General features: G+C 48.2%; 1 protein-coding gene across 1 annotated transcript in view; it reads right to left on the bottom strand.

Annotated features, from left to right (window-relative positions):
* LOC116520166 (neurexin-2-like) overlaps nucleotides 1-24298 on the bottom strand; it is a 181670-nt gene that overhangs the window by 31574 nt on the left and 125798 nt on the right. The window contains exon 10 of the mRNA XM_032234317.1: nucleotides 777-1099. Coding sequence (XP_032090208.1) covers nucleotides 777-1099 — 323 coding nt within the window. The remainder of the gene's footprint in view (nucleotides 1-776; nucleotides 1100-24298) is intronic.

The following is a 24298-nucleotide window of genomic DNA, read 5'->3' as shown; positions in this document are numbered from 1 at the left end:
TCGTTCCTTCCTTCCTGGCTATCCTTCCTTCCTATTTCCTTCCTTCCTTCCCCTTCCATCCACACCTCATCTCCTTCCCTCCTTCCAAGCTCTCTCCTTCCTTTCTTCCTTCCTCCCCCCCCCACTCACACCTCATCTCCTTCCTTCCTATTTCCTTCCTTCCTTTCTTCCCTTCCATCCACACTTCATCTTCTTTGTTTCTTCCTTCCTGGCTATCCTTCCTTCCTATTTCCTTCCTTCCTTCCCCTTCCATCCACACCTCATCTCCTTCCCTCCTTCCAAGCTCTCTCCTTCCTTTCTTCCTTCCTCCCCCCCCCACTCACACCTCATCTCCTTCCTTCCTATTTCCTTCCTTCCTTTCTTCCCTTCCATCCACACTTCATCTTCTTCGTTCCTTCCTTCCTGGCTATCCTTCCTTCCTATTTCCTTCCTTCCTTCCCCTTCCATCCACACCTCATCTCCTTCCCTCCTTCCAAGCTCTCTCCTTCCTTTCTTCCTTCCTCCCCCCCCACTCACACCTCATCTCCTTCCTTCCTATTTCCTTCCTTCCTTTCTTCCCTTCCATCCACACTTCATCTTCTTTGTTTCTTCCTTCCTGGCTATCCTTCCTTCTACTTCCCCTTCCATCCACCCCTCATCTCCTTCCCTCCTTTCTAGCTCTCCTTCCTCCCTTCCTTCCAAGCCTTCCTCCCTCCCCTCCTTCTTCCTACCTTCCTAGCTATCTCTCCTTCCGTCCCTCCCTCCCCGCACCGCCATCCCTCCCTTCTCCCACTCACCTGTGTGATGCTGTCCCTCATGGTGGGGGAACGGCCCCGCCGCGTGGTGGTCGTGGCCATGGTGGTGGTGGTCTCCATGATGGTCGTGGACATGTCCGCCAGCAGGGTGGTGGCCGTGGTCTCGGTGGTCATGACGGAGGGCACCTCGCCCACCAGCCGCAGGTTGCCCTCCACCTTCACGTTGGCGTCGCTCTCGGCGGCCAAGGAGAGGACCTTCAGCCCATTGTAGTACAGCCCCGAGACCTGGCCCTGGAAGGGGCGGCCCTGGTCGCGGCCTCCGATCTTGATGGCGGCCTGGCTGTTGAAGATGGTCAGCTGACGACCTGCCGGAGGAGCCACAAAGAGGGGCGGAGAGGTGAAAAGGGGGCTCGGCCGGCCGCGGCATCCCAACACCAGAGCTGTCAAGGGGAGGGAGGGCGGGCGGAAGTCAGGCTAGGCGCCCCCCCCACCTGCCTCCCCTTATACATCCAGGCTTCCACACGCATCGGCCTCCTGATCCCCAGGGTCTTTCCCCAGCAGTTCTCCCCCCCCCCCCGAGCACAAATGGCCCCTTGAACCCTCAGCTGAGCATATCTGCTCTCCCCCCAAACCAAACCCTCCGGGCCCCTCTTAGCCAGGCTTGGCCTGGGGCCCCATGGCAGCTACCAGGCCCCTCTGATGGGGGCCAGGTGGGAATCCAGCCATCGCCTCCACTTGCTCTTCCTTTCCACCATCTCCTATCAATTCTCCTGCTTTCCTTATGCATCTCCTGAACGGCCCCTCCTTCCTTCCTTCCTTCCTTCCTTCCTTCCTTCCTTCCTTCCTTCCTTCCTTCCTTCCTTCCTCACTGAGCTTTCTTTATCTTTTCTGCTTCTTTCTTGCCCTTCCTTCCTTCTTCCCTGCCTCCTTCCTTCCCTCCCTATTTCTCCCTTTGCTTCCATTCTTCCTTCTGTCTGTCCCTCCTTCTGTGATATCCATACTCCTCCCTCCCCTCCTTCTTCGTTCTTCTCTGCCTCCTTCTTTCCTTCCTTCCCTCCCCATTTCTCCCTTTGCTTCCATTCTTTCTTTCTTCCATCCTTCCTTCTTCCCTGCCTCCTTCCCTCCCTTCCTATTTCTCCCTTTGCTTCCATTCTTCCTTCTGTCTGTCTCTCTTTCTGTGATATCCATACTCCTCTTTCCCTTCCTTCCCTCCTTCTTCTCTGCCTCCTTCCTTCCTCCCTCCCTTCCCTCCCTTCCCTCCCCATTTCTCCCTTTGCTTCCATTCTTCCTTCCTTCCTTCCTTCCTTCCTTCCCCTTCCTTCCTTCCTTCTTCCCTGCCTCCTTCCTTCCCTCCCTATTTCTCCCTTGGCTTCCTTCCTTCCTCCCTCCCTCCCTCCTTCCCTCCCCTCCCTCCCTTCCACCCTTCCATCAAAGCCTGAGGAGGATTTTAAGCAGATGCCCTCCCTCCTACCTCTCCCCCACCCATGCAATCCCAGAGACCTGAGGCTGCTCACCAGCAGTGGGGGGTGGGTGGGTGAGGACAGCAAGGGGTCTGCTTCAGCTTGCAGCCCAAAGAACCAAGTACCCTCTCCTTCTGCTCCCCTCCTCTTTCTGATTAGAGCGGGGGGAGATGGGTCTACTGCAGTGTCCAGCCTCCCTGCTTCTCCATCCTTTCTCTCTCCCCCTCTTCCCAATACTGGAAAGAGAGCCCCTGTTTCTCCCTTTTCTGAGCCTCCCCCCCCCCCCCGGAATATCAGTAGGCGCTCCAAACCCACCACCCATTCCGATCTGGCTTCTTGGCCAATGAAGCATTGAGTGCCTCCCGGAAGACAAACTGCCAAGTGGACATTCAGGCGCCCAAAAATAAACTCCCGTTTTCCGGCGCGTGATTGCACACCCGCCAGCTAGTCTTCCGGTTACTGTCACTCAAGAACAGGAAGCAAACTCCTTGTCCCGACAAAAACCCCTTTTATTAATTTCCTGTGAATTCCGCTCATTCAAATCCAGCGAAGTTTTTCAAAGGAGGATTTACGGTCACAGACCTTCTCTGGCTTGGAGAGATGCCAGGGCCATATCTGCAAAACTTGGCATGGAGTTTTGGAGAATGACGGACCAATTAAGCGAACTAATGGTCTCCTGCAAACTCCACTCCCCTTTCGCTCCCCTTTTATTTCCTCTGGGAGGGGCCATTCACCGTCCACCTGTGGCTTTACTCCTGAGTCAGCCCTTGTTCCTTAGCTGTTCCCTTCGTCTGGCCACTCTGTGCATGCACACACTGGGAACAGGCTCCAGCTGTTCTTCTGCCTCACTGATGTCTGACTCTGAAGGCAGCTGATAACTGTCGGACGGCCCTGGCCCCCTCTCTGCCTCCGACACAGAGCCCTCCTCAGAGCCTTCCCCAGACTCCAGGACTGGCCCAGGTTCCTCCCCAACCCTCCTCACTGTACCCAGTCAAGCATGCAACATTCATCTTGTGACACAGATAGCCCTCAACTTACGACCACAGTAGAAGCCAATATTTCTGTTGCTGAGTGTGACCTTGGTGAGGGGAATTCCCCCTCCATTTTACAACCTCGTTGTTAAGTGAATCGCTGCAAATGTGAAATGTGTAACCCGGTTGTTAAGTGGCCTCCCCGTTGACTTTGCTTGCCAAAAGGCATTGGGACACCACAACCGTCATAAATATGAGTCAGTTGCCTAGCAGCTGAAGTTTGATCACAGGGCCACGGGGCATGTGGCAACAGCCGTAACTGTGAAAAAGGGTCCTAATTTCCAATGGTCACTAAAGGAAGCGTCATAAGTTGAGGCCTAATCTGCATTGAGTTGGGCTAGTTTAAAGGATGGGCTGAATCCAGAAAACGGGTTCGTTCAGACCCCTGTCGAAGAGAATGATCTAATTTAGGTAACAAAAGCCCCTCAAACTTCCTTCCCAGGAGAGACTAATCTTGTCTAGGTAGTCCTTGATTTACAACGGTTCATTTAGTGACTGTTCATAGTTACGACGGCCCTAAAAAAACCGAACCTACAGCTGATTTTAACAATTATAACCCTTGCAGCATCCCCAGGGTCACGTGATTTGCATTCGGATGCTTGACAACCGACTCACATTTACGACAGTGTCCTGGGGTCACGTGATTCCCCTCTTGCGACCTTCTGACAAACCAAGTCAAGAGGGAAGCCGGATTCACTTAACGGCCAAGTTAGGTGAAGTCAGGGATTCACTATGAAACTTCCTAACTGAATACAATTAACCAGTGGAACTGCATGCCACCTGAAATTGTGGGTGCTCCATCACGGGAGGCTTCTTTAAAGGAGAGACTTCGCAGCCTGAAATCGTAGAGGGTCCCCTGCTTGAGCAGGGGGCTGGACTAGAAGACCCCCAAGGTCCCTTCCAGCTCTATTCTGATTCAAATAGTAGAGGGTCTCCTGCTTGAGCAAGGGGTTGAAGACCTCCAAGGTCCCTCCCAGCTCTATTCTGATTGAAATAGTAGAGGGTCTCCTGCTTGAGCAGGGGGCTGGACTAGAAGACCTCCAAGGTCCCTTCCAGCTCTATTGTTATTGATTGATTAAATAAATGTGGCAAGGAAAGTCATCAAACGGGGCAAAACTCAAACAAATTCCCTCATTTTGGACGCAGTTATGGACGTAAGTTGAGGAATCTGTGTGTAAGGAAGTATGTAAATCTGTGTCCTATAGTATACGTGGGTATATGCAGAATTTTGTATTTATTTAGTGTCAAGGTTATGCAGCCGTATGCAGCAAAATTTCATTTTAATGTATGCCTATAAACTGAAATTGAGAATGAAGTTATTCTAAAGTTCTTCTATTCTACCTGCAGCTTTGCCCAAGGATCATATTGGATCCTGGATCCATTTGATCAACCTAGGAGGCCCCGAATGCAGGAAAGGGATTACAGGTAACTCACGAACACAACGGAGCCCAACGTTTATGTTGGTAAGTGAGACATTTAAGTGAGTTCTGCCCCATTTTACGACTGTTCCTGCCACAGTTGTTAAGTGAATCATTGCAGTCGTTAAGTTAGTAACCCGGTTGTTAAGTTTAATCTGGCTTCCCCTTGGACTTTGCTTGCCAGAAGGTAGCAAAAGGGGATCCCGTCACCCCTGCCACCGTCATAAATGTGAGTCAGTTGTCAAGCATCCGAATATAAATCATGTGACAAATGGGGAGGCGGAAACATCCGTAACGGTGAAAAACAGTATGTAAGTCACTTTTTTTCAGTGGTGTTGTAACTTTGGATGTTCACTAAGTGAACTTTCGTAAGTCGAGGACTGCCTGTAATAATTCGGGATCGAAATTCAGCAGCTTCCAAGACAAGGAAGCCAAATCCATCTTGGCTTGGGGCTCTGTGCTGACTTGGAAAACAAGCTTTACAAAACCCTTAGTCAAAGATAAAAGGTTCCCCTTGCACATATGTGCTTGTCGTTCCTGACTCTAGGGGGCGCTGCTCATCTCCGTTTCAAAGCCGGAGAGCCAGCGCTGTCCGAAGATGTCTCTGTGGTCATGTGGCCGGCATGACTCAACGCCAAAGGCTCACAGAACGTTGTTCCCTTCCCACCAATTCCTATTTTTCTACTTGCACTTTTTACCTGCTTTCGAACTGCTAGGTTGGCAGAAGCTGGGACAAGGAACCAGGAGCTCACTCTGTTACACGGCGCTGGGGATTCGAACCGCCCAACTGCCAGACTTTCTGATCGACAAGCTCAGCATCTTAGCCACTGAGCCACCCTTGGTTCTTAAGGGCCCCTTTTTCTACAGATTTCCTATTGTCCCCTAGCGTGTTTGTTCTGGGTCCCTGTGTAATTTTCCACCTGCATGCAGAGTTGCACATATGAACTGCCAACCCCACGCATGTGCTAGGCATGGGACAGATGGCCAGAGAGTCAAGCTGAGATGCTGCAATGAAACAAATGCAAGTGTGTAAAGCCAGAGGGCAATTTTACTCATTGCAAATGAAGTGCGTTTGTGGGTATTTGTGTCTATGTGAATGTAGAGACACAAAGAGGAAATAGCACCAGGGCCAAATTAAACATCTGTGCAAACTAAGAGGATTTAGCAATCTTGGTGTGTAATAATTCATGAACAAAACTGGCTAAGTAGCTAATATGACTCTCCCCTTGTGGGTTCGTGTAAACCTACATTATTGTTCAGGCTTGCTGGCATTCCCAGAGGCTCATTGCTGGAGCCAGTTTCTTGCTGCAATCGTGATGCTGAATGGAACGTGAGTGCAGGACGTTCTCGACTTACGACCACTACTCAGTGTGAAATTTCCACAGCTAAGCGAGACATCTGTCAAATGAATCCCCCCCCAATTAACAACCTTTCTTGCCGCAGTTGTTAAGTGAACCGCTGTAATTGTTACATTAGTCACCCAGTTGTTAAGTGAAACTGGCTTCTCCCTTGACTTGCTTGTCAAAAGGGGATCACAGGAGGCTGGCACACTGCCACCGTCATAACAGTTGGCAAGTGTCCGAACTTTGATCAGGTCGCCCCCGGAGACGTGCAACTGTCATTAAGTGTGAAAAATGGTCATAAGTCACCTTTTCTCAGTGCTGTTGTAACAGAGGAACTGGAACAGTTACTAAATGAACTGTTGTAAGTCGAGGACTGTCTGTATGGAATTATGGTCATAAGTTGTGTGGCGGTTGTTAAACGGGTCGTCCCACGCCTTTACCTGATCTTACAGGCATTTTTGCATTTTTCATCCAACTCACTTTGGCCAAAATTTGCAGTCATGTGACTGCGGGGTCCGTAAACCTGAGTTGGTTGCTAAGCACCCAAAATGTTCTCACATGATGTTGTGTTTGTGTCTCTTTGTGTGCACAGTGGTCAGAACTCTGAAAACTGTGTTGTAGGTACATTTGGGTGGGGGCATCACAACTTTGAATGGCCGCTAAGTGAATGGTCATTAAATGAAGACGACCTGTGCTGTGTGTTCTGACTGAGGCTTCCCAAGAGCCTCCTTGTCCCGACAAAAAACCCTTTTATTAATTGACTGTGAATTCTGCTCATTCACATCCAGCAAAGCCTTTCAAGGGAGGATTTACGGTCACAGACCTTATCTGGATTGGAGAGCTGCCAGGCCGAGATCTGCAGAACTTGGCAAGGCGTCTCGGAGAGTCACAAACCACTGAAGCGAACTAATGGTCTCCTGCAAACTCCACTCCCCTTTTGCTCCTCTTTTATTTCCTCTGGGAGGGGCCATTCACCGCCCCCCTATGGACTTAGCTGTTCCCTTTGTTTGTTCTATTCTTCTGGCTGCTCTGCGCATGTGCACACTGGGAACAGGCTCCAGCTGTTCTTCTGCCTCACTGATGTCTGACTCCGAAGGCAGCTGATAACTGTCAGACGGCCCTGGCCCCCTCTCTGCCTCCGACACAGAGCCCTCCTCAGAGCCTTCCCCAGACTCCAGGACTCGCCCATCTTCCTCCCCAACCTCCTCACTGCCGCTAGCTCCGTTGGCCCCTGGCGGGCCACAACACTGTGCCACCTGCAGCTCTCTGAGGGAAGGCAGGATATAATCAGACACAAAGACATACACAAACACATCTCTCGTGCTATTCTAATAGTCATGTTGTGCAAAATGCACAGAAGGCTAAGAACCTGAACTCACAACATTGTACATCACCAAGAAAGGAAGAGAGCTAAAACTAATGTATCCCAATACTGATATACTCTCTGCAACTTTGGTAACGTTGGCCTACGATTCATTTATTGACCATTCAAAGTTAGGCCAGCAATTAAAGGAGCCACTTACGACCGTTTCCCCCACTTCATGACCTTGGCGGCATTCCCGTGATTCAAATTCAGATGCTGGCCGGTGACTCATACTTACGACCGTTGCTGTGTCCCAAGGTCATTGTGATCCCCTTTGGAGACCTTCTGATGCACCAAGCCAATGGGGAAGCCAGATTTGCTTAACAACCGTGTGACTGACTTAACAATGGCCGTGATTCACTGAACGGCGGTGACTAGAGTGGTCATAAAATGGGACAAAGCTCAATTAACCGATGTCTCGCTGAACAACAGAAGTCTTGTAACCTTCCCAGACAGCTTCCAGCGAGCAGAGTCAACGGGCAAAGCCCGATTTGCTTAACAACTGCAGTGATTCGCTGAACGACGATGGCTAAAAAGGTCATAAAATGAGGTGCAGCATATTTAACAACTGGCTTGCTTAGCCACACAAAAATCAGAGGTTCAGTGGCAGTCGTTATGTTCAGGGCCACTTTAGCCTGTTCTACAGGCAGTCCTTGACTTACAACAATTGATTTAGTGACCATTCCAAGGTTCGATGGCATGAAAAAAAAACCATTTTTCGCACTTATCACCATTTTTCACTTTACGACCACCGCAGCGTCCCCACGGTCACGTGATCCAAATTCAAATGCTTGGCAGCGGGTTCACATTTACGACGGTTGCAGTGTCCCCTTTAGTGATCTTCTGACAAGCCAAGTCAATTGAGGACGCCAGATTCACTTAACAGCCGTGTCCCTAACTTCACAAGTGCAGTGATTCGCTTAACAATGGTGGCAAGAAAGGTGATAAAATGGGGGGGGGATCCACTTAACAACTTTCTCGCTTAGCGACAGACATATCGGGCTCAATCATGGTCATAAGTCAAGGACTAGCTTCACTACAGCCTGCAAACCCATTTACGTGCTCTAGTTTTTCTTGCTGTTGATGGAGAGCTTGCCATTTCCCTTCCTTCACCTCTGCTACCTTAATATTCAGATCCAGGCGGCTCATTGGGGTGTTGGATCGATCAAACACGCAGGGAGAGTCAGCTGGGTTCTCGCTGCACCACGTGGAGAGCCAACTACACAACCGGACTTCACAAAAAGCCTTCCCTACTCATTTGTCCATGAAGCCATGAACCAACTGAAGGGATAGATGACACCTCCTCCTTTGCTATACGGCTCTGCACCCCAGAACAACTAGACCCAAGGACCGTTTCCCCCCGAATGCCATCCCTCTGCTAAACAAATAATCCCCACAACACTGTCAAACAATTTACTAAGTCTGTATTCCTATTCTTCTTCTCTTCTTTCCTAGTACCTCTCTCTCCCCACTTATGACTATAATATTGTGACTTGTACCTTTATGATTTATATTGTTTTACTTGTTTCCTAGTATGATTTGTTTGCTTATTAGTAACCTATGACGATCACAAAGTGTTTTATCTTTTTATTCTTGATGAATGTATTTTATTTTATTTATTCTTTATATACACTGAGAGCTTATGCACCAAAGACAAATTCCTTCTGTGCCCAATCACACTTGGCCAATAAAGATTCTATTCCATTCCATATTCTATTCTATTATTCTATTCTATTCTATTCTATCCCATTCAGAATCCTATTCTATTCTTCTATTCCATTCTATTTTTCTATTCTATTCCTCTAATCCATTCATTTTTCTTTTCTATTCTATTCTATTTCTATTCCATTCAGAATCCTATTCTATTCTTCTATTCCATTCTATTTTTCTATTCTATTCTATTCCTCTATTCTATTCCTTTTTCTTTTCTTTTCTTTTCTATTCTTTTCTATTCTATTTTATCCCATTCAGAATCCTATTCTATTCTTCTATTCCATTCTATTCTTCTATTCATTCTATTCTATTCTATTCTATTCTATTCTTAGACTCACTCATGTTTTATTCCCATCATGTCCTGCTGTTAGTACCAACCTTCTCCATTTTCCCATTCAGGAGCCCATAATTCAAACTTGTCACTAGATTTTTAAAAAATCACCTTTTGAACCAACCAATGGACAATCATTTCAACCAACCTCCTCCCCTTCACACGACTCCGTGATGTGAGCAAAGCCCTCCCTTACCCCTCCTGCCAGCGATGAAGTCTTATTGCACACAAATTGTACTCATATTCCGATTTCAGGATAACACACCTGGAATGGACCTTGGAGGTCTTCCAGTGCAACCCCCTTACTCAAGCAGGAGACCCTTTGCCCGTGATGGTGAAGCTATGGCACGCGTGCCAGAAATGGCACAAAGAGCCGTTGCCCGTTGCTCTTCTGGGTTCTAGTGTGCTGGCTAGCTGGTCGTCACACATGTGGGAGCGCCAGAAAACCGCTCGGTTTTGCCAGGAAGATGATTTCCGGTTTCCAGTGTGTGCATACACGCCAGCCAGCTGGTCTTCACGTGTGCTTGCACACCAGAAACCGGAAAAGCAGGTGGCTGACATGCATGCACGCACCGGAAACCATCTTTCCGGCACACACATGCGCATCGGAGGAGGCTGCTCTTCCAGTTTCTGGCACACACACGTGCATGCACTCTCCCATTTTGGCACTTAAACAAATCCTTTAACTCTTGTAGTGATGGGGCACATACGCAACTTCTGGTGGCAAGTTGTTCCACTGGTTAATTTTCTCTTTCGCTCTAGGTTGGATCTCTCCTTGATTAGTTTCCCTCCGTTGCTTCTTGTCCTTCTTTCTAGGGCTTTGGAACATAGGTTGACCCTCCCCTCTTCTTTGGGGCAGCCCCTCGTAATCTCATCACAAAATACGGCGCGTCCCCAATTTAAAATAGTTCCATCCTATAAGTTTGTCGTTTTAGTTTTCCCTTTTAACTTATTAATTTTGTGTTTTTTGTCTTTAAGAATAAAGATTGTTTCGTTAGGGGAAAAAAATGAAAGGTATTTTTTTAAAAAATAAGTATAGGTAGCCCTTGATTTATAACCATTCATTAAAGTGACTGTTTCAAGTTACAACGGCACTGAAAAAAGTGACATGACCGTTTTTCACACTTATGACCGTTGCAGCCTCATGTGATCAAAATTCAGAAGCTTGTGCAACTGACTCATCTTTAGGACGGTGGCGATGTCCCGGTGTCTGTTTGTGTGTGTGTGTGTGTGTGTGTGTGTGTGTGAGAGAGAGAGAGAGAGAGAGAGAGAGAGAAAGAGAGAGAGAGAGAGACGCGACCTGCTTTTGCAACCTTCTAACAAGCGAATTCCGTGGGGAACCCAGATTTCATTTAACAACCATGTGACTAACTTAACAACCGCAGGGGTTCACTTAACAACGGTGGCCAGAAAAGTTGTAAAGCGGTCACTTAACAAACGTCAGGCTTAGCAACGTCAGTTTTGGGCTCAGTTGTGTCATATGTCGAGGGCTACCCGTACTTCAGAAAGTCCAGAGTTTGGGGAAATAATTCTTGTTCTCCTTCGCACACGGAGCAACAAGAATCTTCCCAGTCCTGAGACCCGGATGTTGCCTTTACACGCCTCCATCCACAAACTCAATCTACATCTGGATGCTTCTCCTGTTACACCATCTACGCCTGCAGCTTCGTGATATGCCTCGCAGCGTTTCCCACCCCCCTTTCCATCCATTATCTCACAGTCACTAATAGGGAGAGTGTTTTGTGTCTCCCATTTTTTGGACACATCGGATCAATTCAGCAGGAATTCTGTCCTGGGATTCAAAGGAAATCACTTGTTGGGATTCCTGGTTCTTTTTGTCCAGTTCCTGCTGGGGGGGAATTGGGAAATGGGATGCACTCTTAGCCTGTTGCTCAACCAGGAATTTGCAACAAGAGAAGAAAAAAAATCTACTTCAGGATCTCTTGAAGCCATTCAGGGGTGCTGCTGCTGGGCTGGCTCAGTGCATTTAACCCAGTTAGCCTCTTTCCTCTGCTGAATGATGATTAGCTTTGCCTCTCCTCTCTTGGGGGCGACAGGAGTGCCTGCCTGGCTCCCTTTTTCCTGGGGCTAAGAGAAGGACTGGCCAAAGGGAAGACTGGAACTCTCCGGCCGCCCAATCGCAATCCAGCACCTTGGACTTCAACACCAAACAGTAGAAAAATCACATAAGTTGAAGTTCTTCAACTTCTAGATCTTGGCTGTCCTAACCCATATAGTCCAGTTGTGGGTTTTCATGTCTGTCTGTCCTTCCTTCCTTCCTTCCCTCCCTTCTCCCTCCATTTCTTCCTGTTTCATTTCCTCTCCCTTCTCTTCCTTCTTTCATTCCTTCTTTCTTCTGTCCTTCCTCTTTTATCCCCCCTCCCTTTCTTCCTCTTTCATTTCCCTTTCCTTCTCTTCCTCCTTCCCTCCTTTCTCTTTTTCTTTCCTTTTCCTTCCTTCCTCTGTCACTCCCTTCCTGTCTTTCTCTTGCTTTCCTGTCTTCTTTCCTTCCTTCTCCCTCCCTCTCTTTCTATTTATTTCATTTCCTCTTCCTTCTCTTCCTTCCCTCCTTGCTCTTTTCCTTCCTTCCTTCCTTCCTTCCTTCCTGTCCCTCCCTTCCTGTCTTCCTGTTTTCTTTCCTCTCTTCCCCCTCCCTTCCCTCCCTTCCCCTTTTTAGTAGGAAAAACTACAGGGGGCTTTGCTGCAAAGGCAGGGAAGAGGAAATGCCTTGCCATTATTTCTGGTGGGCAAATAATAGGAAGACCCAGAACTTCGCAGGTAGGGGGAGTGGGATGGCATCATGATATCAGTCCTCCAATATCTCAAGGGCTTCCCCAAAGAAGAGGGAGCCAAGCTATTCTCCAAAGCACCTGAGGGCAGGACACGAAGCAACAGATGGAAACTAATCAAGGAGAGAAGCAACTGAGAACTAAGGAGGAATTTCCTGGCAGTGAGAACAATTAGCCAGGGGAAGGGCTTGCTTCCATAAGTTATGGGTGATCCATCACTGGAGGCTTTCAAAAATAGAGTGGCCAGCCATTTGACTGGAATGGAATAGGGTTCTCTTCTTGAACAGGGGGTTGGACTAGAAGACCTCCAAGGTCCCTTCCAACTCTCTTTTTCTACGACATCTACAATTCCAGAGGCAGCTTGCAAGCCATAAATGGTAAGCAATAAACGATAAATCCCATTTATCGGCAGAAAGTCTGTCCTTCTGTTTGCAAATTCTACAAAACTTTAGCCCTTGCTGACTGGCCACCTTGCCAATGGGGGGTAATATTGTGAAGTTCCCAGCTGTTTTTTCTCCTGTCCTGCTATTCTCCCCCCACCCACCAACTGTGATCAATGGCGTGAATTCTCACACATTTGAGCTGGGAAATGTTCAACGTGCACGGAAAAGCAGGTTTAATGATGCCACGAAAACAGGTCCTTCCAAAGCCAGAGAGAAAATCTCTCCCCAAGTTTTTAGTAAGAGACAACAGCCAATTTTTAATATATGCATGCATGCATGGATGTGTGTGTGTGTTTGTGTGTGTGTGTGTGTGTGTGTGATTTCTCTCATTTTGGGTCCGTGTGTGCACAGTTTATAGGTGGAACAGAAGCTTGAGGCTTTGGGTGGGGGGGGGAATTGCTTTCCTTCTCTGCCTTACAATCAGGAGGATGTAGGTAGAGGCAGATGTAGGGTCTCCTGCTTGGGCAAGGGGGTTGGACTAGATGACCTACAAGGTCCCTTCCAACTCTGTTAATCTGTTAGCAACCTTCCTGGAACTGTACAAAGCAAGCAGCAATCGTGCTTATCCTAATAGGCTTAATTTTCGCAGGGAGAGGGCTGTGAAAATGGTTTGGGAACAGCCCCCCTCCCCCAAAGTGTGCCCCTCTTGCCTTCTGGGGTATCTTCCTCTATCTCTGCACCCCTAAAACAGTGCCCCATCCTGCATACCCCCACCCTCCTTGTGATGGAAAGAAAAAAAAAGTGCATGGAAGAAATTGCTGTTTTGATAACAATAAAGAGTTACTCACATACATTTATGCTCTGCGTTTCCCCTTGATTTTCCACATCCCTTCCCCAATCTTTATAAATAGCCCCCCCCCTCCCTTTTTCACATCCATCTGAATTTCTGCTGCTTTTTCTTCCTTTTTTTCCCCTCTCTCATTTGTTTTTGGTTTTTGGTTTGGTTACTTTAGAAACCCCTTTAATTATATTTTTTACAGGTTTGGTTTGGTAACTACAGCCTGTTTAAACCATCAAGGCATCGACATTAAATATATAAATATATACATTTAAAAGGTTCCTTTCTGCCCCCACCCCCGCTGCCCCCCCCTTTAGAATAATCACCTGTCAACGATTATTAAGCCCTTTGGAATTTAGCGGTTAAAAATGCGGTTTAGTACTTTGATTTGAGTTAAAAAGCACGTTAAAAGTGTGATTAGATGGTTAAGTTAGAATTTAGAAATGATCTTTTTCTTCTTTGGGATTTTTTGTTTCTTCTTCTTCTTTTTTTTTTTTTTGCTCATTCTTTCCCCGCTGAGTTTAAAGTGTTAAAGGTGCAGCTCTCGTCCTGAAGGGGTTAGATACATCGTCCAAGAAATTTTAAGAAACAGAGAGGTTTGTTGAGCCTCAAATCTGGTGAGAAGAGGCAAAGAGGAAGACGATGATGGGAAGCGGACTGATAGGGGGAAAAAAATTGAGGGATCAAGTCTCAGATTCATCCCACACCTTCCTGACCTGCTTAAATGTCCCTGTATCCAGGGGTGGGATTCAGCCAGTTCTGTTCTGACCTAGGCTTCCCCAAAAAGCCCGAGGCAGAGTCCTGGTCCTGACAAACCCCTTTGATTAAACAAATGTGAATTCCTTTCCTTCACCTTCAGCCAAGGCCTGGCAAACAGTCTTTCAAAGGAATATTTATGACCACAGACCTCATCTACCTTGGAAAGCTGCCATGTCAATATTTTCCCAAATGAGGGGCTGTGCAAGGAAAGACTCTGGGCACAGAGTCTCTGAGATTCCCGGACAGATCTTCACACTCCTGAAATGAATCTAATGAACGAATGAACGAACTGTTTCCTGCAAAAGCCCCCTCCCCTTTCTCTTCTCTTTTATGTCCTCTGGGAGGGACCAATCACCGTCCACCTGTAACTTTACCCCCAAGTTGACCCTGATTTCTGAGTTGTTCTTTTCTTCTGGCAGCTCTGCGCATGCGCACAATGGGAACAGGCTCCAGCTGTTCCTCTGCCTCTCTGATGTCTGACTCTGAAGGCAGCTGATAACTGGCATGCAGCTCTGGCCCCCTCTCTGCCTCTGATGCAGAGCCCTCCAGGACTGGCCCATGTTCCACCCCAAGCTCCTCTCCGTCCGACTCTGTTGCCACAATAGGTCCAGACTGTTTCAGGTGAACAGGATGTTAATTTTAATCTGGTTTGCCAAGCCAGTGGTTGACCCCGCCAACCCCACGACTCCCCTCCCAAGAGTCTCCACGTGGCCCATTCATCATGCCAGGTGAATGCAGGGCCCATGCAGAGGCTCCGGGAGGGTGAAAAATGGGCATACCGGAAGTACCAGTAGTCCATTTCTGGCCTCCGGAGCCCAGAGGAGGCCATTTTCACCTTGCCAGAGGCTCATGGAAAGCCTCTGGAACCTTTGGAGGGTGAAAATGCGCCCCCCCCCCCCTGCCATGGTGCAGGAAGCCGACTAGCCCATGCCCCCCCATGGCCATGCCCCCCCAGCAACTGGGCAGAGAAGTGATTGCTAAAATGTTTCAATTCCACCCCTCTTGGTATCCCTCCTTCATCTTTTCCCGCTTAGCTGCTCACCTGATGTTTTGAAGGTTGGGCAGGTAGTTAAGAGAGAGGCAGTCTCTCCAAGGGGAAACCTCTCACTGCAGGTAGCCCAAGTCCCAAAAGGTGGGCGGGGGGGGGGGAGGGAAGGTCCATACAGATAAAAAAACAACCCCAGCTTGTAAGCTCAGGAAGGGTGAGTGAGGAAGACAAGCGAAGAAGGAACATCTTTGAGTCGTTCAGGGTTGACCCAGTCTTCCGTCCTTCGGAGGTTGGTAAAATGAGGACCCAGATTGTTGGGGGCAAGAGGCTGACTCTGTAAACTGCTTAGAGGGGGCTGAAAGCCCTATGAAGCGGTATATAAGTCTTAAGTGGTATTGCTATTGTTCTCTTCTCTTCCCTCTTCCCTATTCTATTCCCTATTTCCTATTTCCTATTCTATTCTATTCTATTCTATTCTCTATCCCCTATTCTATTCTATTCTATTTCCTATCCTTATTCTCTACCCCCTATTCCCTATTCTATTCCCTATTCTATTCTATTCTACTTCCTATCCCCTATCCCCTATCCCCTATTCCTTATTCTTTTCCCTATTCCCTATTCTATTTCCTATCCCCTATCCCCTATTCTATTCCCTATTCCCTATTCTATTCTATTCTATTCTTTTCTATTTCCTATCCCCTATCCCCTGTTCTATTCTATTCTATTCTATTTCCTATCCCCTATCTCCTATCCCCTATCTCCTATCCCCTATCTCCTATCCCCTATTCCCTATTCTATTCTATTTCCTATCCCCTATTCTATTCTGAAACCTATTCTATATTCTATATTCTACTCTACTCTACTCTACTCTACTCCACTCCACTCCACTCCACTCCCCTCCCCTCCCCTCCAGAAGTGTGAGTTTCAACTTCTTAAAGCCCCATCTGGTGTGACCATGGAGAAAATTCTGGGAAGTGAAGCCCACGCTCTCTAGAAGAGCTTCCTGGCTGGGGAATTCTGGGAGTTGAAGTCCATCCATTTTAAACCATGCTGGCCATGGAATTCTGGGAGTTGAAGTCCCCCCCCATCTTAAAGCATGCTCTTCTAAGCCAAAGCCAATCCTAGCAAATGATTCTCCAGTGGCTACTCTTGGCCTTCCGACCCAAAACGGCTGATTCTTGGGACTGCTTCATTCTGAAGGGTGTGTGTTTGTGTATTTGTGTGTGTGTTACTGCTTTGCGGGAGCATCTTTGTGACAATCGTCTTCAAGACGAAATGCCCTTTCCAAAAATCAGCCAGGCCTATAAGCCTCTGCTCCCTTCTTCCCATCCCTCTGTGTTCCACTCAGGAAGGCCCAAGCACTAGTGGCGGTGATGCCACTAGTGGACATGGCAAAAGACACCTCCCACCCCCCAAAAAATCTGCTCCCTGCCCATCAGATCTCCCCCTTTGCACAGAAAACGCCGTCCTATTCAGGGAGACAACTGAACCGATCCGTCCCGAAGACTCAAATCACCCAGGCCAAAAATGTCTAAGGTTGAATCGTGGCAACTGGACCAAATTTTCTGTGGTTCGGTCCGGTAGCCACGATTCAGCTGTTAGAAGCCAAAAAATAACTGGCCAATAACTCTTTTCTTCCAACTTTGTCTCTGCTTAACCGTCCGTCTCTTTCTCCCTCTGCAAGCAAGAAGGGAAGAAGGCGAAAGGGGCGTAGAAGCTAAGGGAAGAGGGCTGCACCTTTAAAACCTTTTTTTTTTTAAAACTTGCTTGTGAGTTAACCGTAATTAATTATCGTTAATTACCTTTGTCGAGTAGCCATTCATCTACTACTCGACCGAGCCGATACGGTATTCTTTGTCTAGCAATCGCCAGCCGTTCATTATCAGTGTTCCCTTCAAAAAGTTTAGAGAAAGATTTGTAGACGGTTAAGAGGAAGAGGATTTAAAAAAAAAAAAAGAACAACACCAAAAAAAAAATGTTAAAAGAAATTTAAAAAAAATTAAAATTAAAATTAAGAAGAACAGAGAAAGAGAGAGAGAGAGAGAGATAAAAAAAGAGACATATACGCCATCTGGAAGGTCAAAGTTCAGAGGTTAGCAAATTTAGAGAGGTCAGTCTACACTCCAAACAGCAGTTTTAAGCGTTGGATCAAAAATTAGCGGTTAAGTTTCCATTAATTCTTTTTTTGGGGTGGGGATGGGTGGAAAGGGGGGGGGATTTGTTTGGGTGGGTTTAGAGAGTTTAGCCACAATGAATAAAACACTAGTTATTCAGTTTAGTTTAAGGGTTAGGATGAGCAGGATGGAAGTTAGAAGGCTTTATGCGGCCCTGGGGAAAGGAGCGAATTCTCCCCGGGGCCTTTGTTGTTGTTGTTGTTGTTGTTTTTGTTTTTAAGCAAAAAATTAAATTCACTTTATTAGCCGACTTTAATGTTCTACGTTCACAAAAACGGTGGAAAAAGCAACTCGTAGGATTGTGGTGTTTTTTTCTCTCCTCGTTTTCTTTTTGGTTTAAATTTAATTTAAATTCTCTGCCGTCGTCCCCAGCCCCGGTTGGTTCCCTGCCTACCAACTCCACCCATAAGCATTCTCCCCCACCCCACCCCGCCATTTTGCAACCCACCCACTCCAAAATAAAAATAAACACCCCCTTGGATTTGTCCCCACTTTGGCCTCTGAAAAGGGGCCAAAGGAATTGAGCAGTCTTGTCATCAAAATAATGAGGGAGGGGTGTAAACGCTGGGGGGGGGGGGAGTGAACCAGGTGTCTTGGGAAGGTGGGTGACCGGCAGGTCCGAATTTGGTACCCTTTAGGTCAATGCGCAAAGGTTGGGCTTCAGTGATGGGACACGCTTTTGAAGCCCCCCGCCCACCTGCCCGCTGCCAATTGTTTCCCCCACTGTTAAAGTTTTAAAAGAGGGTTAGAATCACACACCGTGGATTGTCATTTCCCACATCCGTGGCCTCGGAGAGCTGCACAAACCGGTTTGAGATGGGATGGACACCTGTGGAAGGGTCAAAGCTGACCCCAAGCCACGCTGAGGGTTTCTTTACAGCTTTTGTGGGGGTGACAGCCTGTCCTCAGGGTCTGTCCTCGGCTGGGTCAAAGGGCCAGTAGCTTCAAGAGGAGAAAATCCTGCATGTTCAGCTGGGAATGCAATCTCTTCTCCCGTTTCACTGACATCTTACCTCCCCAATTTCAGCTGACCGTATCTGCTTACCTGTCATGTGTCCCGTTCCCCCCCCCTCCCCAAAGGAGAAAAGGCTGAGGTTATAGAGAAGGCGTGGAGTGGTGCGGTGGCCTAGAGGTGGCGCTCTCAACCTCACAATCCGGGTTGGCTGTGGTTTCAATCCTAGGTAGAGCCAGCTATTTCTCTCTCTCTGGGCACAATGAGAATGTATCTGTCGAACAAAACTCCGCACTGGTGACAGGAAAGGCATCTGGCCAGTACACACTCAGTTTGATTCAGTTGCCCAGACTCCACCCTGCAAGAGATTATGGGCTTGTTAAAAGGAGATGATTTGTGACAGAAGGCGTGGAAGATTGGACCCCAGGTACAGACAGCGCTTTCCAAAGGTTTTCCATGGGGGGGGGGGGGGGGGCTTCAGAATATAATACAGCGAAGAGCCATATCCCCTTGTTCATGCTTTGGTTTTCTTGACCATGCTGGGCCGGTGGAGCGGCTTCTCCTTTTGCTCTTTGCCCAGTCAGAGGCAGAGAGGGAGTCAGCCGCAATGCCGTGAGAGCAGCCAAAATTTGGCAGCGCAGGCGCCTGGCAGGATGGGACCCTTGATCCCCAAAGTGGCCTGAAGGAAGCCACTGAAGCAAGGGAGAGCTTCAAAAACGAAGACTCAGAGAGAGAGGAAAAGGCCTGTTCTCAAACGACACACCGTCCCCATTCCTGGACTTTTGTTGGTTGTATGAATTCCCAAGTGCCAAGAAAGACAGTGGAATGACTTGCCTGCAGAAATCGTGGCAATCGTCCCTGGATATTTTTAAGAAGAACCGGATTTCCAGTCGGCAGAGGAAAAAGGACGCAGTGCTATAAGGAGACTCTATGGTGGGGAACTGGACTTCCAGTCGGCAGAGGAAAAAGGACGCAGTGCTAGGAGGAGACTCTATGGTGGGGGAACTGGACTTCCAGTTGGCTCCAGCATTGAACGGGGGGCTTCCGATTAGGACCTTTGTGGCTCTTTGAGTGTTGAAGGTTGCCGACCCCTGGGATAGGTTGTCCTGCTTGAGCAGAGGGCTGGAGTAGAAGACCTCCAAGGTCCCTTCCAGCTCTATTCTACAGGTGAGCAACTTCTGTTTCCCGACTGAGTGAAATATTTGTTGTGCGAGGAGGCAGAGCCAGATAAGGGCAGCGTAAATTAGTGCCACGGAGGAAACCACTTTTCAAAGCAGCAGCAGCAGCCTTGCAAATCTTGTCAAAATCGTCAAAAAAGTCAGGAACAGCTGGAGGGAGGGACGGAGAAGCTGGCAGGAGCAGCCAAAAAAGACCAGTTGGAAGGTTTGATGTTCCCCCAAAGACGGATAGATCTTCCATCAGGACAGGACACGGAGCTGTCTTCTGGACCTCTAGGAAAGGTGGGCATGCTGTAGAGCAGGAACTAAGCTGGGAAACCACAGGCAGGTCCCTTCCTTCCTTCCTTCCTTCCTTCCTTTTTCCTTCCTGACTTCCTTCCTACCGTCCCCCTCCCAGTTCCTTCCCTCTCTCCTTCCTTCTTTCCTGCCTTCCTTCCCTCCCTCCCCTCCCATTTTCTTCCTTCCCTTTCCCTTCCTCCCATTTCCTTTCCTTCCTCCCTCCTTCCTTCCTTCCTTCCTTCCTTATTTCCTGCCTTCCTTCCTTTCTTCCCTCTCTTCGCCTCCCATTTCCTTCCTTCCCTTTCCCTCCTTTCTATTCCCTTCCTTCCCTCTCCCTCTCATTTCCTTCCTTCCTTCCCTCCTTGGCTGATCTGTAAACTCCTTTCTGTTTTGGGAAGAATATTTCTCCTTCAGAAAATGATTAAATGATTTTGGGGTGGAGGGGTGCGGGGAAAGTAGGGTAGAAAAGCAGGGTTTCTTCAGCTTCTGTTCTTTCCACTGGGGGGGGGGCGTGTGGGTGTTTGTGTGTATCATGATTTAGTTCAGATTTTATCAACCGGGGGCCCTGTGGATAAGCTGGCACGATCGTAAGAGAAGGGCATTGATCTGTCTCCACTAAAAATCAAGAAGATTCAAGAGCAATTCTCTGTCGGCTTTCCCCCATCTTTCTTTTCCTTCCTTCCTTCCTTCCTTCCTTCCTTCCTTCCTTCCTTCCTTCCTTCCTTTCTTCCTTCCTTCTCCCTCTTCTTCTTTTCTTTTTCCATTTCCTTCCTTCTATCTACCCTCCCTCCCTCCAAGCAGGAGGGGGAACCAAGCATTGGCATGTGCTTTCGCTGTGGTGGACAAGAGGACCAGCTGGTATTGGCCAGGAAATTTAGGTTCGGCCTCCTCTTCCTCCCTGCAAACCCCACTCCCATCTAGCAATGATAATGTTACCTAGTTGGGTTATGGAATGTCTGGAAAAAACAAACAACTAAGGTCTGGGAGCAATAAGGACCACACAGTCCTCCTCCTCTCTCCCTCCCTCCCTTCCATCACTGATGACGTTACCTAGTTGGGTTATGAAATATCTGCAAGGAAACCACCGAGCTCAGAGTACCCAGGACCTCATAGCTCTCCTCCTCCTCCTCCTCCTCCTCCTCCTCCTCCTCCTCCTCCTCCTCCTCCTCCTTCTCTGCCACAAACTCCACTCCCTTCCAGCACTGATAATATTACCTAGTTGGGTTATGAAATGTCTGCAAGAAAACCACCAAGCTCAGAGAGCACCCAGGACTTCACAATTCAACCCTGAGCCACAAATATAGAGACGAGGTGGCGCAATGCTGTACTGCAGCCACTTCAGCTGACTGCTATCTGCAGTTCAGCGGTTCAAATCTCACCGGCTCAGGGTTGACTCAGCCATCCATCCTTCCGAGGTGGGTGAAATGAGGACCCAGACTGTGGGGGTGATATGCTGACTCTGTAAACCGCTTAGAGAGGGCTGAAAGCCCTATGAAGGGAAGGGAGCAGGGTGAGGGGTGCTCCCCTTTCTGACTCCATCTTTGCTTCTCATTCCACGCCGCCATTCAGTCCCCTAATTAGAGAGAAGGAGAAGTCGAGGGACTTTTCATGCTCCCATTAGCTTCCGTATTAACTAGCCGATTAACATCTTTTAATTAAAAATACGCCATCCTCAGAAAGTGACCAGAGTCTGTAATTAGGATCCGGCTCTACACGCAATTTCACAGCTGGAATCTTATCTGGCAGGGACTTGGGAGGGGACACGTTCGTTGCCGGCCCGCCTTCCGCTTGCACAACAGCCGCCCCGACAAAACGAGCTAAACGAATCAAAAAATGGAGACATTCGTCGGATGGGGAAGCACAGCGACGCAACCCTCAAGGCTTCGGTGAGCGAGCCTCCAGGGGGAGAGCTGTCAATCAACCCATTTAGGGGGAAAAAAAGGGAGGTTTGCAGGATCGGAGCGCAGAGAAGAGCAAGGAAGGCGATGAGGGGCCCGGAGACTAAAACATATCCTGTTTCCCTGAAAATAAGCCCTCCCTGGATAATAATTCCAATTGGGCTTTTGAGCACCTGCGCTAAAATAAGCCCTCCCTGAAAATAATGCAACACAGCAGCAGCCATAAGGTGACCCCGCTCGCTGCCTCCTGCACCTCAAAAATAATAAGACCTCCCTGAAAATAAGGCCAAGCGCTTATTTCGGGGGCTCAAAAGAAGGGGGAAACACTGTACGTCCCCCAAACTATCTAAGTTCTGAGAAGAGGCATTTCTTAGAGGTGAGGGAAATGCACTCTGCATGTCCTCAAGAGGCTCATCTCCAGGGTGGGATTAAATATTTTTTAACAATTGCTTCTCTGCCCAGTTGCTGGGTGGGCGTGGGCTACTTGGCCTCCTGCATCATTGGGGGGGGGAGGGCACATTTTCGCCCCCCCTAGGCTCCAGAAACTTTCCTTGAGTCTTGGGGAGAGTGAAAATGGCCTCCTCCAGGCTCAAACAGGAAACGGCTCAAATCCAGACTTCCGGAACTTCCGGAACTTCCGGGAGGCCCATTTTTCACCCTCCATGTGGGCCCTACACTTACCTGGCATGCAAAATGGGCCGCGTGGAGACTCCTGGGAGGGGCGGGGCAAGATGGGTGGGGCCAGCCAGTCCTTGCAACTGCCACTTTGGCGAACCAGAGGTAAAATTAGGATCTGAACCGATCCGAAGCGGCTGAATCCCCCCCCTGCTCATCTCCCCAAACTCTGCGAGGGTCCATTTTAACCTACAAAACCCTTTCACTTTTTAAGGCTTTTTTGTTGTGGGCGGGGGGGTTGGGTTTGGGAGGGATTGGCAAGATGTAGACACGTCACCTCCCACTTTGGAAGATGGGGTGGCTGCATTCATGCAACTTGTCTTTCCAGAATGCACAAAGCGTGGCATCTTTCGAACTCGGGTTATTTATGAGGGTACAGTATGCTCGCCTAGAAATTGTGGTTTACTCAGGAACCTGTGCTTGTAGGAACGCAACCACAAGGGAACCTCTCTCTGCCCCGGGGGTGGGGAGGCATAGGAACCTGCAGATTTGAGGGCTGGGTGCTGTACCCTCTTGTGTTCTGTTGAGGCTTTCCCACCCCCCACCCCCCAAAAAACCCACATTACACTGGGATTGTGTAAATCAGTGGAATTGGGACCAGGGGCCTCTTAACTTTTCAAATGAAAGAGTCTCTGGTGGGGATTGGGGGCCAGTTGTATTCGTTTTAATTGGGTAATTAGCCAATCAATCACTGAAGGGTGCAGCAATTCATCAATCAAGTGTCTTAGTAGCTGCCCTCTCTGTTGTTGGCACTGCCCACTGAGGGAAGGAGGGAGGCAGGAAGAAAAGGAAAGGATGGAGAAATAAAGGAGGGAGGGAGGCAGACAGGCAGAAACAGACAGGAAGGAAGAAGGAAGGAAAGACAGAGGTAAAGGGAGGGAGGAGAAGGAGAAATAAAGGAGGAAGGGAGGGAGGGAGGAAGGAAGGAAGAAAGAAGGAAAAGAAGGAGAGGGAGAAACAAAGAAGGCAGGCAGGAAGGAACAGGAAGGAAGGAAGAAGGAAGGAAAGAAAGAAGGAAAGAAAGAAGGGAAGGAGAAGGAAAAAAGAAAGGAGGCAGGAAGAAACAGGAAGGAAAGAAGGAAGGAGAAAAAGAAGGAAATAAAGGAGGAAAGAGGAGAAGAAATAACGAAGGGAAGGAGGCAGGTATGCAGGCAGGCAAGAAGAAACAAGATGGAAGGAAGGGAAAAGGAAGGGAAAAAAGAAGAAAAGGAAGGAGAGGAAGAAGGAAGGAAGGAAGGAAGGAAGGAAGGAAGGAAGGAAGGAAGGAAGGAAGGAAGGAAGGAAAAGAAAGATGGGGGAAAGCCGACAGAGAATTGCTCTTGAATCTTCTTGATTTTTAGTGGAGACAGATCAATGCCCTTCTCTTACGATCGTGCCAGCTTATCCACAGGGCCCCTGGTTGATAAAATCTGAACTAAATCACGATATACACAAACACCCACATGCCCCCCCACAATGGAAAGAACAGAAGCTGAAAAAACGCTGCTTTTCTACCCTACTTTCCCAGCACCCCACCACCCTAAAATCATTTAATCATTTTCTGAAGGAGAAATATTCTTCCCAAAACAGAAAGGAGTTTACAGATCAGCCCAGGGAGTGGTGTGTCCAAAGTAATTAATAATCAATGGGTTTTATTTATTTTTATTTCATTTTTCAGAATGCAAAGCCCATAATCCCATTTCGAATAGAGATTCTGAGTCCCCCCAACTTGTCATCCTCTGCAGCATTTCTGGGCCCTGCAGTATTTCTCAGGAAACATTTCTCATCCTCCGGCATTCCTCCATTTTGGTCTCTTTAGGGGATCTTAAAGATGTTCCCTGCCAAGATTTTTGCAGGCTGAAACAGATTTAAGCTTTTTTTAAAAGGCAGATAAATAAAGGATAAATAAAACTGTGGAGCCTCAGTGGCTAAGACACTGAGCTTGTCGATCAGAAAGGTCGGCAGTTGGGTGGTTCGAATCCCTAGTGCCGTGTAACGGAGGGAGCTCCTGTG

The sequence above is a fragment of the Thamnophis elegans genome, chromosome 17, assembly GCF_009769535.1.
Source record: "Thamnophis elegans isolate rThaEle1 chromosome 17, rThaEle1.pri, whole genome shotgun sequence".
In the NCBI taxonomy this organism is placed as follows: domain Eukaryota; kingdom Metazoa; phylum Chordata; class Lepidosauria; order Squamata; family Colubridae; genus Thamnophis; species Thamnophis elegans.
The sequence above is the reverse complement of the archived record's forward strand: the minus strand, read 5'-3'. Positions and strand labels throughout refer to the sequence as shown.